Below are 17,249 nucleotides of genomic sequence, written 5' to 3' on the forward strand. Positions count from 1 at the left end.
CATGGAGGTATTTGGCTTCTGGGGTTGCAATGTCTCTTTACAAAAACGTAGGGGGTTATTTACTAGACTCCGAATGCAAAAATCATGAAAAATTTGTGATTTATTTTAATAAGATCTAACTTTTAAAAAAAACAAACAAATTTTTCGGAATTTATTAAACCCTGAGGATGGGAAAAGTCCAAATCTGAAAATCTGGCATCTCAGACCTGTCGAGATTGAATATAAGTCAATGGGAGAAGTCCCAATGATTTTTTCATGTGCTCGGGGTTTTTGGCAATAACCCAAAGTTTTCAGAGTTTTCAGGTGAAAAATCAGAAAAAAAACGTGAAAATCTGATGAAAAATCAGAAAAAAACCCTGAAAATCTGATTTTCCACGATTTTTTCCCCCAAACAAAATTTTAGGGAAAGTGTATTAATAAATAAGCCCAAAAAAACCCCAAAAAGTCCGAATTTAATATTGAGATAAATTCGGACTTTGATAAATAACCCCTGTACTGTAGCAGTAATTGAGGGAAAAGCGTGATATCATGTAATATATATGTTGCATGGCAGTGACATATTACCCATGGTTTGTTAAAGTCTGAAAAAAAGGACCTGACACATACTTTATCTTTATTTAATGGTTCCAGTACATTGGGTTTGAAGTTTGCCTGCATTCTCTGTCAACTGAATCACTGCTTAATATAAGGGTGAGGTTCCCACTTTCTCTCTAGGAAGACTACCTCCAAACTCACTCAAACTGTGCACACTGATCCACGCCATGGGCTTACTCAGGTCCGGTTAATTGTTGATAACAATGAGATTGGCGCCGCATACATCAGCAGTAAAGCTCTCCTTTTCCAAGATGATTTGTTTATAGACAGCAATGTCAGAAATGAGGAGATGATATATAACTAAAGTTAAATTAGAGGGGTTGTCCTCTTAGGTGTGTTTCTTGGTGATAACCATGTTGGAGGGTGAATATTTCTATTCATTTAAATCCACATACATCTTTACTTGGCATTATACTAGGGGGCAGATTTATCAAAGGCCGAGGTGAATTTTCGAATGAAAAAAATTCGAATTTCGAGCTATTTTTTTTGTACTTTGACTAGGAAATAGTCCAAATTCGAATAACGAAATTTATCATGTACTGTCTCTTTAAACATTCGACTTCGACCATTCTAAAACCTGCTGAATTGCTGTTTTCGCCTATGGGGGACCTCCTAGAACCCAATTGGAGTCAATTGGTGGATTTTGAAAAATCTAATTTTTTGGGGGGAAAACTTTGAATCGAATTCGATCAAATGCGAGATTCCTTCGATTCGTACAATTCGACCAAATACGGACCTCTTCGCTCGAAAGCGGACCTATTCGACCAAAAAAAACCTTCAACTTTAAATTTCGGTTGGTCTTTTTGAATTTGGATTTCAAATTTTTTCCAATTCGAAATTCAACCCTTGATAAATGTGCCCCTTGGTTTTTATGCAGTTAAAATGTACTTTCAAGCTTGGAATTCAAAAATAAGCACCTGCTTTGAGGACCCTGAGAGCAACAAGGGGTTGGAGAGCAACATGTTGCTCATAAGCTACTGGTTGGGGATCACTGATTTAGTGGATACATTTCTTATCATTTTCCCCGCTGAGCAGAATCTCTGGGTTTCATTACAGGCAGCTGTTAGGGTAAGGTCACACTGGGCGATTTGGGGAGATTTACTCGCCTGGCGACTAATCGCCTCATCTTTGCGATGACCAATCTCCCCAAAATGCCTTACCTCTATCTTGCGCCAGCTAAAATGAAAAATCGCCTGCGGCATGGCACACGCGTCGCTTAGTATTCAGAAGTTGCCCGAAGTTGCCTCGCAAGGAAACTTCGGGCGAATTGATACAATAGTTGCTAATACTCCAGAGACGCTACTGAGAAATGTATCAACTGAATGTTGCAAAACTGTAACCGTTTAGAGTCTGCAGCTGAATTACTGAGCTGCCATACTGAAATACCAGAGACAGGAACATCCAACTTTTTGGAGATTTTTGAAAAACAGTAAAAAATAAATAATGGAAAGTAATTGAAAAAAAAGTCTTTATTTCTGGAGAACAATCTAAAAACAACTGAATTGGAAAAAGTGTTTGGACCCCTTTAATACAGATCAGTATGTACACGTATCTGTATGTCTAAATATATTTATAAATGTTAAATTATACATGTACTGTATATGCCATTTTCATTGTAATTTACACCACGGTTAGTTCCCAAAGTTTGCTGGTGTCATAACAGGGTTTTATTAGCTGAAACACTCCCTTTGTAGGTTTTCAGGAATGTTATTGCTGCCAATAAACATTTATTCCGCCTGCATAAACAGCCCGTGATGCACATCATCTCCCATGATGTTCCCTATTGACGGTGAATGGGCTTTATGGTTAACTGGCCCGATTTACATGTTGTTCAGCTTTGTGACTGCAGCTACACAATGTGTTACACTATCACCATCAGCTTTACTTTGAATGCAGATCACACATTAGACTCCTGGTTACGCCCGATGAAACTCACAGCATTTAAGAAACAATTCACTTCCCCACTGCCCCGTACCTGTGTACACTAAAAAAATCCACCTGTAAAATAAGAGACATTTCTATTTATTTATTGGGAAAATTTTGCAGGAGTCAGGACAACATTTTCATGCAATAAGGATTAATTATATCTTAGTTTGGGATCAAGTAAAAGCTACTGTTTTATTATTACAGAGAAAAAGGAAATCATTTTAATAAATTGGAATAATTCGATTATAATGGAGTCTATGGGAGACTGCCTTTCCATAATTCTAAGCTTTCTGGATAGTGGCTTTCTGGATAACAGATCCGATACAATATATATACCCTTTACGAGTGGCATAACTACAGTACAGCAGCTGTATACATTTTAGTGATATACCTGAAAACATAAGGAATGAAATTCTCTGTGACAGTTCCCAGGCAGAAATGTAGTGAGAAAAATCTAAGAAATTTTCAAATTATGATCAATCTTACCTTTATGAGAAAATGTCCTTTTTTAGCCCATTAGGTAGAAGATGGTTTTCATTACAGTTGGTGGGAGGAGCAGGGGCAAAGACATGACAGCAATAGGATTATAATTACTGCTATGCCAGCGGTAGGATTCAGGACCATCATCAATGAGCCAATTTTCCACCAAATATCGCTTGGGTGGGCCATTCAGAAGGGGCCCTGTCCACAGGCAGATAAATTGCCAAATCGGGCTGAAGGGCATGAATTGGCAGATTAAATCTGACATGTATGGCAACCTGTAGTCATATATAAAAACATTAAAGCATTTCCAAAAAGGATATGTTGTATTCTCATTATGGCTCAATCATAATCCTTAACACTTAGTTCCCAATCACATAGTATTGCAGTAAAAATTGACAGTGACAGTTACAAACGACTTAAAGAGAAAATGCATGTTTAATATGAAATAAGTGTGTTAATGGGAACAGTACCCATTAAAGAATAAGCAGACACACTGTGGTTCATTGATTAGTACAATGTATTAGAGCTACTTCCTCACACCTTAATTTGCATGAGATGCATGAAATGTCTCAACAAATAATGTATAGGACCAAGTATGAAGTATGGAAAACTGTTGTACAGCTGTGCAATTGGTCCCTCTTATCCATATGCATGCCCCGACACCTCCCAAATAGGTAACTATTCTGGAACATTAGATCTCCCCATACACATTGCTATGGTCCACATCCCCTGTTACCCTGGACTTACAGACTCCTTCTTAGTCAACTCATTCGAAATTTGTGATAAATTTAAGTGTCCTGCTCAACGTCTCTCACCGACCCTTACAGCAGCTCCAATTCTGGGTAACCTTTTCTTTACCCCCGGGCCTATCTCACCTGACTTTTTGCTGGTGGACCTGTAAAAGCTTCATGGTCGGGCCCCAAAACCTGGCCTCTAATTCAGGAATCTTACAATCCAACCATTACTGAGGACTTTTGATAACAGCATTTCAGCCACTTTATCTATACATTTAACAAAAATAACTCTTCTTTTTTGAAGCACCCTGCATTAATTATTCATTTTCAAGGGGCTTATTTAAAGTCTATACCTATTGCTTCTTGAAACACATTTAAAAGACCCTTTACCTTATACTCTCTCACATGGGACAAGGATTTCAATATAAATACACTGTAAGATGAGACTTGGTCTCAAATATTGGGGTCCACGGCCAACTTTAAAGGAACATTTCCTGCTGAAATTTGTATGGTCCCATCTTGTTTAAATAAAATAAACCTCCAATTTAGCAAGGACTGTGGGACTGTGGATAGACTGGTACAATAATGCCTATATGGCAAAACTGTCCAAATGGCCAAATAATTAGAATTTATAATGTTATCTATTCTGCACACGCAACTCAACGTGAAGAACACAGAAAGCTTTATTGAATAAAAAAAGTTCCCAGTAATAATAATCATATAGAAGATATAATATAAGATATAAAATGTATCTTTTTGACAGCTATGCTCAATTTTGCTACATTTTGGAAGTCTACATCTATTCCAATTTCCCATTTTAAATGTATTGGATTATGGTTCCTGGAAAGCTGGCCAGTATACTTATAGACAAACATGAAACATATGTAAACATTGGTGAACCATGTTATATTTTCTGGAATGCTGGAACTTTAACCTAGCTTGCATTTCTTAATCTTGGACAGGACCGATCAAACTGAAATGAAAACCACTGCTAGGTAAAAAATGAATATGATAGGAGTTAGTAGTAACCATTACATGCCAGTTGATCATTTTTTGCTGAGAGGTTTGTTTTTGTATATAATTGTTAGTTGAAGTTCCTAAGCCTGACTCTCTGACACTCTGACACTCTGACTTTGCCAACCTGACTGTCCCATCTCAGCCTGTTAGTTACAGTTTCTAATGCTAACGGACTCCTGCTGCACAAATATGGCAGCCCCCTCATACAGGAACATGGGGGATCAGACAGGTAATGTAAAAGCATCATGCAAATACTTTATGGCAAAGTTAGAAGTAGCTTGCAAAGCCAATATTATAATAGATGTAAAAAATAGTTTAATTTCAGGTGTCAGTATCTCTTTAAGGATAGAACTTCATGGGTGATTTAGGTCCAATCCGACGCCACGTGACGAAACGGATGCGACGAAGAAAAGGTTGGTTGTAAGAGTGTCGGATGTAGTCGCAGCGTGCATACAACATGACTGTCGGACGCAGACGTTGCATTTCTATTTCTTCCCTCATTTTCGGCGCATCCAACTTGACGCCAGCATTTCATTGCGTGGCGTTGGACCTAAATCGCCCATGTAGTTCTACCCTATTGCAGAGGAAGCACAATAAACCATTTAATTTTACTTTTGGAGCTACAAATCCGCCCTGCGCTCCTTTAACACTAGCCTCTTCCAAGCCAAACAAACATACTTTACTTCACTCATTAACTCCCTTTCTAAAAAACCAGCACAACTTTTCTCCACCTTTAACACTCTCCTTTCCCCTTCTCCACCCCCTCCATGCACATCTGTCTCTGCTCAAGATATTGCTGAGCACTTCAAAAACAAAATTGACAGTATCAGAAGGGATATTACACTACTCAACCCCCCTAGACTTCCACCACCCTCCCTGCACACTGCCCAGTCTCTCCTGTGCTCCTTCACCCCTGTCACTGATGAGGAAGTCTCAAAGCTTCTGGCCTCTTCTCACCTTACCACCTGCCCGCTTGATCCAATTCCCTCGAAACTTCTCCGCAATACCAATCCTTGTCTAATCAAAGCCTTAACTCACCTATTTAATCTTTCGCTCTCAACTGGACTGTTTCCTTCTCAACTAAAACATGCTCTTGTCACCCCCATTCTGAAAAAACCCTCTCTTGATCCCTCCAATCTTGACAACCTCCGACCTATCTCTCTGCTACCTTTCATCTCTAAACTACGTGAGCGCTTAGTCTACAACCGACTTACCTCATTCCTCTCTGACAATAACCTGCTGGACCCCCTACAATCTGGTTTTAAGCCACAACACTCCACGGAAACTGCCCTGACTCAACTAACTAATGACCTTTTAACCGCTAAAGCCAACAATCATTTCTCACTACTAATACTGCTTGACCTCTCAGCCGCATTTGACACTGTAGATCACCCTCTCCTCCTCCAGTCCCTCCAGTCGCTTGGCCTTCATGACACAGCCCTGTCCTGGTTCTCTTCTTACATCACCAATCGTTCCTTCAGTGTCTCCTACAATGGAGTATCATCTTCTCCCCTACCTCTTTCTGTTGGAGTTCCTCAAGGCTCTGTCCTGGGACCATTACTATTCTCCCTCTATACTTCCTCCCTTGGCAAATTAATAAATTCGTATGGTCTCCACTACCACCTCTATGCTGACGATACTCAAATCTATCTCTCATCTCCTGATCTCAACCCAGAACTCCTAACTCGCGTCTCCTCCTGCCTGTCCGCTATCTCTACCTGGATGTCGCAACGCTACCTTAAATTAAACCTCTCTAAAACAGGATTTTTGTACTCACCGTTAAATCTGTTTCTCTGTAGTCGAAAGGGGGACACAGGGACCGATGGGGTTAAGCTCCATCCTCCAGGAGGCAGGACACTTGAAGTAATTAAAGTGGGCGTGCCAGGTTAGGCTTAACCCCACACACTGTACTCAGACTTCAGTTTGTTCCAAAGCTGCTACTAGAATTACTAAACTTATAAGGCAGAACTAGTAAACCAAGGAACCTATTCAGAAAACCAAATATGGTCTGTAGCTCGTCACTGGGCGGGAAGCCCTGTGTCCCCCTTTCGACTACAGAGAAACAGATTTAACGGTGAGTACAAAAATCCTGTTTTCTCTGTCGTCTTTAGGGGGACACAGGGACCGATGGGGACTTATCAAAGCAGTCCCGAACAGCAGGGTGGGTGCGAGCATAGACCGAAACTGCAGAATTACTTAATAACTGCTTGCAACACCTTACGCCCGAGAGAAGCCTCGGCCGAGGAAAAGGTGTCAACTTTGTAAAACTTGGTAAATGTGTTAACGGATGACCAGGTAGCCGCCTTGCAGATCTGCTCCAAGGAAGCAGAGTTACGCCAAGCCCAAGAGGCACCTACCGATCTAGTGGAATGAGCCCGGATACCTTCAGGCGGTGCTCTTCCCTTTGTAGTATATGCTTGCTTGATAGTTTCTCTAATCCAACGAGCAAGAGAAGTCTTAGAAGCCGCCTGTCCTCTTCGAGGTCCAGAAGGAATCACAAACAAAGACCTTGAAGTTCTGAAAGCTTTTGACCGTTCAACGTACCAGCGAAGAGCTCTGACTACGTCAAGGCTGTGGATCCTGCGTTCCTTATCGTTCTTAGGTTCCGGACAGAGGGAAGGAACGATAATCTCCTGATTCAGATGGAACTCCGAAACAACTTTCGGCAGGAAATGTGGAAGTGTGCGTAGAACAGCCTTGTCTTTGTGAAAGATGAGATATGGAGAGTCGCAAGACAGAGCGCTAAGTTCAGATACTCGTCTAGTAGAGGATATTGCCATCAGAAAGACCACTTTCCACGTCATCCATGCATCGGAAATTGAACCCAGGGGTTCAAAGGGAGGATCAAGTAAGGCTTCCAGCACCAGATTGAGATCCCATCCAGCTGTAGGCGGTCGGAATGGGGGTGCCACGTGAGCGACTCCCTGTAGAAAGGTGCGAATCGTCTCCTCAGTAGCTAGGCGCTTTTGAAATAGGATAGAAAGGGCAGAAACTTGCACCTTGAGGGAGCTGAGTTTAAGCCCTAATTGGAGGCCCCGCTGAAGAAAGGACAAGATTCGAGGGATACATGGCTCCATGAACGAAAATTCTGACTCATTGCACCACTCGAGGTAGGAGTGCCAAACTCTATGGTACGACTTGGAAGACGATGGTTTTCGAGCTTTGAGCATAGTAGCAATAACCTCTTCCGTCAATCCCTGATTTCGCCAGATGGATGCTTCAACAGCCAGCCCGTCAAAGCAAACAGACCGGGATTGTGATGAGCTATGGGCCCTTGCTGCAGAAGGTCTGGCCTGCCGTCCAGCCGGACCGGTGGAGCCACGGACAGTTCTTGAAGATCGGAGAACCAGGTTCTTCGCGGCCAGAAGGGAGCTACTACGATTACTGTGGCTCTGGACTGCTTGAGCTTCTTGAGCACCCGAGGGAGCATTGGAAGTGGAGGGAAGACATAAGCCAGCTTGAACTGCCAGTGTTGTGTCATGGCATCTACCCCTGCCGCTAGAGGGTCTCGGTATCGTGCAAAGAAGGTTGAGACTTTTCGATTTCGCCTCGACGCCATGAGATCTATGCTTGGTCTTCCCCAGATTGACACTAGTTGATCGAAAGCCTCCGGGTGAAGCTCCCACTCCCCGGGATCGAGTTGATTTCGACTGAGGAAGTCCGCCTTTGTATTGGCCACGCCTGGTATGTGAATGGCTGATAGTCTGACAGAGTTCTGCTCTGCCCACTGCAGAATCTCTCTGGCTTCTGCCAGAGCTTTTTGGCTCCGAGTCCCTCCCTGTCTGTTGATGTAGGCCACCGTGGTGACGTTGTCGCTTTGGATGCGAACTGACTGTAGCCGAAGGAGGTGACTCCACTGACTGAGTGCCAACTTCACTGCCCTGAGTTCCAGAATGTTGATAGGAAGTCTGGACTCCGCGGGAGACCAGCGGCCCTGCGCAGAGTGGTTCTCCCAAGTTGCTCCCCAGCCCTGAAGGCTGGCATCCGTGGCCATCACCCTCCAATCTGGCGTCGCCCAAGATTGTCCTACTGCTAGGTTCTCGGGGGACAGCCACCACCGTAGAGCTTCTTTCGTCGCCGGAGATAACCGGACAGGTTGGTTCAACGATCCCCCCTTCCAGGTGGCAAGAATGCTGGACTGAAGAGGACGAAGATGTATCTGTGCGAAGGGGACAGCCTCGATGGCTGATACCATCGATCCGAGGACTTGCATTGCTCTGTGTACTGTGGATACCGGGCTGTCTATCAGAGACTGTACCTGACCCCTGATTCTGTTCTGTTTGACCAGAGGTAGACTCACGGTCTGCGTGAGGGTGTTGAATTCCAGCCCGAGAAAGGTCATGTGATGGCTCGGAGTCATATTGGATTTGGACCAATTGATGGTCCAGCCGAAGCTCTGGAGAAGTGAAATCGCCCTTTGGAGATCCACCCTGGCCTTCTCTACTGACCGGGCTTTGATAAGTAGGTCGTCGAGATAAGGTGTCACCGAAATCCCTTGCAGTCTCAGGGTGGCTGCCGACACTGCCATTAGTTTGGTGAAGACCCGCGGGGCCGAGGACAGGCCAAACGGTAGTGCCACAAATTGGTAATGTCTGTTTTGAAATGCAAAGCGGAGGTAGCGATGATGAGGAGGCCAAATGGGAACATGGAGGTAGGCATCCCTTATGTCCAGGGACATCATTAGTTGACCCTGTTCCATGCCCCGAATTACTGATCTCAAAGTCTCCATTTTGAAGCGCACAGAACGGATGTACTTGTTCAGTCGCTTGAGGTCGAGAACAGGTCTGACCGTGCCGTCCTTCTTTGGGACTGTAAAAAGGTTGGAGTAGAACCCGGAGAATCTCTCCGGCTGAGGTACTGGTGTGATAACCCCCGATCTCTCCATCTTGTCTATGCACTCCAGAAAAGGTCTTTGTTTTAAGGGATTGGAAGGTACCCTGGACATAATGAATCTCCTGGGAGGCTGTGCCGCCAGGTCGAGATGGTAGCCCCCAGAGACGATCTCCTTGACCCAGGCATCTGAAGAGTGACGGATCCATTCCTCCCGGAATCGTAGTAATTTTCCGCCGATCTGTTCCAACGATTCCGGAGGGATTGCCCCGTCATGCCGACGTGGGCTTATCAGCTGATGGTTTGTTGTGAGGTCGATTACTCTTCCACGGGGGGCGGTTCTTGTCGTTGGTTTTGGAACGAAAGTGGGATCTTTGTGGCGGACTACCCCGCCGCGCGAACCGGCCACTCTGGCCACGAAAAAATTTTCCCCGTCTGTTGGCTGATGATGCTCTACTTCTGGCTTGTGGAAGGAAGGTGCTCTTACCACCTGTCGCTTGTGAGATAATCTTCTCGAGTTCCTCGCCAAATAATCGTTGGCCCTTGTACGGAAGAGAAGTTAAGGACTTCTTGGAACTAATGTCCGCTGACCAATTCTTCAGCCAAAGCGTTCTGCGTGCTGCTATTGACAGAGCCGAAGTACGTGAAGTAAGCTGTGATGCATCCAAGGAAGTATCACAAAGATAGCTTGATGCTTCCGCAATTGCTTGTGCAGAGGACAGAAGATCAGTTCGGGGAACACCACCCTGAATGTCCTTGACGAGTGACTCGGACCAAGCCTGAATGGCTCTTGAGACCCATGCTAAAGCCAAACAGGGCCGCAGTGTAGATCCTGCTGAGGAATATATTGCCCTTAAAAAACCTTCTAGTCTTTTGTCAGATGGATCCTTGAATGCCGCTGCGTCAGTGACTGGCAGCGTGGTAGATTTAGAAAGTCTTGACACTGGTGCGTCGACCACCGGGGGGTTAGACCACTTATCAATAAGCTCTTTAGAGAAGGGATAGGACTTTGTGAATTTCTTAGTAGCTTGAAACTTCCTTTCAGGAGCGTCCCACTCCTCTTGAATGATCCCTAGTAACTGATCATGTTCAGGAAAACAGACTGTAGATTTATGCTGTCGTTTGAAAAGAGATTTTGTCTCCCCTGTTTTAGACTTCGGTGAAATGTTAAGTACATCGAGTACCCCTTTAATAATGCCCTCAACATCATGAAGGCTATCCTTTTCCCTTGCTTCATCTTGTTCTTCTTGCTCATCATCAGAAGAAGCAATAGATGCCGGTATTTCTCCCTCTGACTGGGAAGAACCCTGTTCAATAGAGGAATCCTCAGAAAAATTGTGAGTAACAGAATCCGCTTTTTCGTCATCAGGACGTTTGCGTTTACCACCGGATTTGTGGTGAAATTTAGCTAGCGCCTTTCCTAGATTATCAGCAATGGCTGGCAATCCCTGAAGAGAAGCCAGTGACTGTGACAACTGTACTGCCCATAATGGAGGGAGTGTGTCTGTTGCTGGCCCATGAGATAATTCCTGAGAAGTGCCTTGCACTGTATCTTCAGCTTGTGTTTCTGGTAGAGCCCCAGAGACCATAGCTGCCCCCTGCCCCATGGTGCAAGTTCTGCAAAGCGACTCACCCTGTGCCCCCTGAAATTTTTGTTGACACTTAGCACACACAAAAAAATTCACCTGTGCTGTGGGGACTCGTCCCCCCGCCCTGCTGAATAGCCCCCCTGGCCTACCTTCTGCCATCCTATGTAGAGGGTGTGGGGTAGCCAACCTGTGCCGTCACCAGACAAGAGCTGTGCTGTGTAGCGCTGCTGAGCCGCGGGAAAAGACCCAAAATGGCCGCTGGAACGCACATGCGTTCCACTCGGCGCGCGCGTGTAACAGCCCGCCGAGGAAAACCCAAAATGGCCGCTGGAACGCATCATGCGTTCCACTCGGCGCGTGCTGTAATACAGCCCGCCGAAGAAGCAGACAGCCGCCATTTGAGCAGCGCTGGAACGCTAGACGTTCCCTCGCTGGGTTCCTCCTATCTTCCTCCACCCACACTACTAAGGGAGAGTAAGGTAGGCTAGTCAGTGAGGCGACGGACGGGCGGGCGGGTGAGCGGGGGGGGGGGGGGGGGTTGTTGGGGGTGAAGGGGGTCACCGGAGACAAGTCATGCAGAATCAGCAGACATAGTGAACATACAATATATATAACATATATGTAGTCACTTACCCCCCCCTCACACCGGCCAGACCCTCTGCGCTAGAATTAGAACAGGCATACGTCTGGGTGGTCTGTATAGCCCACAGGCTAGAGTTATGACCCCGGTGGATGTCCTCGCGTAGGGGGCTAACCATATAAGTACAGGTAATCCTGCCTTAGGTGTCACCCCTGGTGTCAGTCACAGACTGACCGTAGATTTCTCTCAGAGATAGAGATGTCCATCCTCCAGGTAGCAGGACACTTAAAAAACTGAAGTCTGAGTACAGTGTGTGGGGTTAAGCCTAACCTGGCACGCCCACTTTAATTACTTCAAGTGTCCTGCCTCCTGGAGGATGGAGCTTAACCCCATCGGTCCCTGTGTCCCCCTAAAGACGACAGAGAAAACTAAAATGGTTCTCTTTCCTCCAAGAAACACCAGTAGCATCCCCGAAGTATCCATCATAGTTAACAATTCCACTATCACCCCCTCTCCCCAGACCGGTGCCTTGGGGTTATCCTAGATTCTGCCCTGTCATTCACTCCTCATATCCAGTCACTTATTAAATCATGTCACTTCCACCTAAGGAACATATCCAAAATAGATCATTTATCACCCAAGACGCTGCCAAAATTCTTATTCACTCTCTCATCATATCGCGTCTAGACTACTGTAACTCTTTTAATTGGCCTCCCCCTCCAGAGACTGTCACCTCTCCAGTCCATAATGAACACTGCTGCGAGGCTCATACACCTCAGCAACCGCTCCTCCTCTGCCTCGCCATTCTGTCAATCCCTACACTGGCTTCCGTTACCTTTCAGAATCAAATTCAAATTAATGACACTGACTTTCAAAGCACTTCACAACTCTGCTCCACCCTACATCTCTGAACTCATCTCTATATACTCACCCACTCGCTTACTTCGCTCCTCTACTGACCTGCTACTCAACTCTTCTCTCATTACCTCCTCACATGCTCGCATTCAAGACTTTGGAAGGGCTGCACCCCTCCTCTGGAACGCTCTCCCACGATCTGTCCGACTTTCTCCCAACCTTTCTGCTTTCAAAAAATCTCTGAAAACGCACTTCTTTCGAGAAGCCTACCCTCACTCTGCTTAACTACCAAACGCAACACCAAATACAACACCACATTTCTCACCCACTTACTTCGATCTTGCCCACTCCCACACCTTGTGTATTACTCCCTTCCCTTTAGACTGTATGCATAGGGCCTTCCTCACCTCTTTGTACCTGTATTGATTGTGATGTTTGTTACTCCATATATTCTATGTATGTAATTCATGTGATGTAGTTGTATTATCAGTTACTTTACAGTGCTACGCAATATGTTGGCGCTATATAAATACATGTTAATAATAATAATTTTAATATATTTTAATACAAAACCTACAAGATGAGAGAAACAATGTTTGTAGTGACGATTTTCCTTTAATGAATATGATCTTTTTTCTTTAGATGTGAAACTGCTCACTCCCAGTGGATAGCTGAAGATTATTCAATGTCTTAGGGTAGGACTACATGGACGTTTTAAGTAGCAATGCACCAATCCACTATTTTGGATTTGGCCGAACCCCGAATCCTTTGTGAAAGATTTGGCCGAATACTGAATCTGAATTTGCATATGCAAATTAGGGGTGAGAAGGGAAAAACATCGTAGACGTCCTTGTTTTGTGACAAAAAGTCACCTGATTTCCCTTCCCGCCCCTAATTTGCATATGCAAATTAGGAATTGGATTCGGTTCGGCCAGGAAGAATGATTCGAATCATGCTGAAAAAGGCCGAATTCCGAACCGAATCCTGGATTCGGTGCATGCTTAGTTTTAAGGCGATCCGACGTGCTGTGACAAGTCGCATGCGACAGAAATAAGGTAAGAGATAAAAATGTTGGACGAAGTCCGACGTGACGCGACTGTCTGATGCAGACGCTGCGACTTCATCCGACATTTCTTTCTCTTACCTTATTACTGTCGCATGCGACTAGTCACAGGCGTTTTGTCGCAGCGCGTCGAAAACGTCCATGTAGTCCTACCCTTATATTTAAACAAACCTGTCTGCGTCAGTTCAATCGTATGCCAGCAACTGAAACCGGTGCATTACATATTTAGAAGCATATATGGAGATACTTAAATATTAACACTATTACGTGACGGTAAAACGAAAAACTTTTTCATTGAAAAAAAATATCTGCAAAAACCAATTCATTACAACCTAAACCTATTTGTCCCGTCATTATTCCTTGTGGCCATGGATATAAATGTTCCTTAACTCTGTAGGTCACTCACATTTTTTTTTTTTTTTATATCACACTGACAATTTTATAGAAAATTTTATTCAACAGACAACATTTTCCAGCAAAAAAGGCAATATACAGGTAGAGTTGTACACTGCTGCTACAGGAAAAACAAAATAATAAACAAGGGGGAAAAAAAAGTAAAATTGGGTTGAATGGCTGTAATCTATTTACTGCACTCAAACTGGACACGGCTGCCTTTAGTTTCAAATTTTCCAGTGGAAGGAGGAGGTGGCAAAATAATAATAATCTTCAAGGAGGAAAAGGCAATGAGATAACTACATACAATGAATATCGACATCAATGAAAGACTTGCAGACTCACCGAACAATATGAACCTCCTAGTGTTAATTTGTACACGTCCATCAAATATACAATTTTATTTCAGGTCTGTAGCTTTTGTACAAACATATGCTTATGCTAAACACTAGTGAGCATGCCCTCTGTGTGTTTTGAAGTAAAATATACATCTGTACACAAACTGTCTGTGTATGACATATATATATATACTGTATATATTTATATAAGCTATGCCAATGCTAATGATGTCTTTCTAATTTGCCACCAGGCCGCGCTGTACATTTTACGGAGAACGTGTCTTGGCCGAAGCAAAGTAGAGAGACAGTAAGAAGATATTTGTGTGGTGGCGATTTCCAAAAAAGTGGCAACAATGTACACAATGAAGTATAGATTGCTATTTATTGAAGTGAGGATCGCATTTACAAATGCACACATTTATCTCGAAGGGAGGAAACCTGTCTTGAGTGTAAACATAAGTTACTTGCTGCGATGATGGTGGAATGATAACACCAGGGTTGGCCGGCAGCCAGCCATCTTACGTATCCTACAAAATCTTCCGTGGAGCAGTTGTTCCGAATTCGTTTCTTCAGCTGAACTCATGACCCCCTTCTCCTGTCAACAAGTCTTGCTTTTGGGTTACCATAAAATATCTTATTGGCATTCAAGCTTTATAAAAACACCTTCATTTTCCTCAAAAAACGGCAGTCGATAGATACAGAGAAGCCAAACGGAACAGCCTCAACAAAATAAAATTAACATCAGCAGCAAATCCTCTTGCCGTAGACTTCAAATATAGTGCACGTGTACCAAAGTTCTAGCGTTGTTAAAAAGGTGCACACACACACACACTTAACTGTCCCTTGACTTGGATAAACTTGCTTAGGTGAGTCAGTTATGAATTTTAATTGCTTTCTCAAGGTAAGTGTAGCGACTTCTCTTTGGGGCCTTATTGAAGTGGTCAAGCCCTAGCCAGGGCCTGGGATGGGACATGTTACCTAAGGAAAGAAAAACTCAAATGGTTAGTCCGATAAAATGGCTGTACCAATCGTACAGGACAGTGTTTTATAATCCAGCATCCTCAAGTCAACAGAACTAAAACCTAGGATGGTTCAGCTATAGATTTTACACAGGGTCGGACTGGGCCGATGGGACACCGGGAAAAAACCCAGTGGGCCTCTGGCTCTTGTGACCCTGCCGGCCCATATCCCAGATTCTCCTTCCTGCTGCGACCTTCCTTTTTCAGGCGATCGTGGCAAAAACATAGAGCGCATGCGTACACACGTGGCAGCGCAGCAGGAGGGCCCTGGGACAGCAACCCTGGTGAGCCCCCCAGTCCGACCCTGATTTTACATGTGGCAAAAGCATCATCGTTTGTGGGTCAAAACTGTTAAGTGAAGCCGACTTTCAACGACTGAAAAATGTATCCAATTGAAATGGATCCTCCACGCCCTACTTTGATTTGTACAATAAAAGGAAATGTACATTAAACACTCTCAATGGTTTAAAAGTTATTGGAAAATAAATACGTGGTTTCCAATATTTTTGCATTCCTGATTCGGACCCCTGCAACAAAGATAAGGCCTTGGACAGCAATATTTTTACAAATAAGAAGAGGCTATGGGTTGGAAGTTAGCACACAAAATCTTAAACCTCTGCAGGGCTTTAGTCTATAGGCTAGAAGCAGTAGTAAACTAAAAATCAACTACAGCACTTGTACAAAATCCTCAGCTTATTACACAGCTCTGGAAATAATTCCTAATAATAATAATAATAATAATATGTTAATCAGAAAAAGACCACTGTTACTTACCAGGCTGGGGCTCAAAGTCCTTTAGACTCACTTCGTAGTCCTCTTCGTTTATGTATTGGTGCCGACCCATCATTACAATGGCAAACTTGAACTAAAATCAGAATGAACTTTAAGAGTGTGGCTTGTACATTTAAAGGAACGGTTCAGTGTAAAGATAAAAACTGGGTAAATAGATTGGCTGTGCAAAATAAAAAATGTTTCTAATATAGTTAGTTAGCCAAAAAGGTAATGTAGAAAGGCTGGAGTGACCCGATTTCTACTATAATAGCCAGAACACTACTTCCTGCTTTTCAGCTCTCTAACTCTGAGTTAGTCAGTGACTTGAAGGGGGGCCACATGGTACATTTCTTTCTGTTCAGTGAGTTTGTAATTGATCCTCAGCATTCAGCTCAGATTCAAAAGCAACCGTTATGACCCTTCAAGTCATCGATTGGTTACTGCCTGGTAAACCAAGAGAGCTGAAAAGCAGGAAGTAGTGTTCTGGCTATTATGTTAGACATCCAGTCACTCCAGCCTTTATACATTACATTTTTGCCTAACTAACTGCATTAGAAACATTTTTTATTTTGCACAGCCTATTTACCTAGTTTTTATTTTTATACTGAACAATTCCTTTAATGAAATATGTTTTTAAAAACACCTCCTGATATTTTGACAACCTGTAATTCCTACCAAATTAACAGAAAACACTGCTAACATTTAGACCTTTGCACCTCAGAAAATGTGGCTATAACTCAATATAAAGCACAAGCTGATATAGGAAGGGTTGTGTAACAGTCACAATGTGTAGGTTCCCAAAACTAGACTAGAAAGTGCAACTTTTTAGCCAAGCAACAGATTGAATTTGTTTGGATTATTAGCACATATTTGAGCAGCAGAGTGAACTGAAGTTCCTCTCAGTTCTAAAGCCCATTTACACCATATTCAAGGGCACTACACTTGCCAGTTGCAGGTAGGGTTGCCACCTGGCTGGTATTTTACCGGCCTGGCCAGTAAACATGATGGCTGATCCCAATGTTATTAATAGGGAAAAAAGATAAATATATAGGAAGGC

The 17,249-nt window shown here is 43.6% G+C and overlaps 1 protein-coding gene across 4 annotated transcripts in view; it reads right to left on the minus strand.

Annotated features, from left to right (window-relative positions):
* Positions 1-14,767: 14,767 nt before the first annotated feature.
* Positions 14,768-17,249, minus strand: part of usp7.S (ubiquitin specific peptidase 7 (herpes virus-associated) S homeolog) — a 59,140-nt gene continuing 56,658 nt past the window's right edge. For all 4 annotated transcript variants that reach the window (XM_018237115.2, XM_018237113.2, XM_018237116.2 and 1 more), the window contains 2 exons: positions 16,196-16,286; positions 14,768-15,380 (listed from right to left, as the gene is read on the minus strand). In XM_018237115.2, the coding sequence (XP_018092604.1) occupies positions 15,274-15,380; positions 16,196-16,286 (198 nt within the window). In that variant the 3' untranslated portion in view covers positions 14,768-15,273. The remainder of the gene's footprint in view (positions 15,381-16,195; positions 16,287-17,249) is intronic.

The sequence above is a fragment of the Xenopus laevis genome, chromosome 9_10S (genome assembly GCF_017654675.1).
Source record: "Xenopus laevis strain J_2021 chromosome 9_10S, Xenopus_laevis_v10.1, whole genome shotgun sequence".
Taxonomy (NCBI): Eukaryota; Metazoa; Chordata; class Amphibia; order Anura; family Pipidae; genus Xenopus; species Xenopus laevis.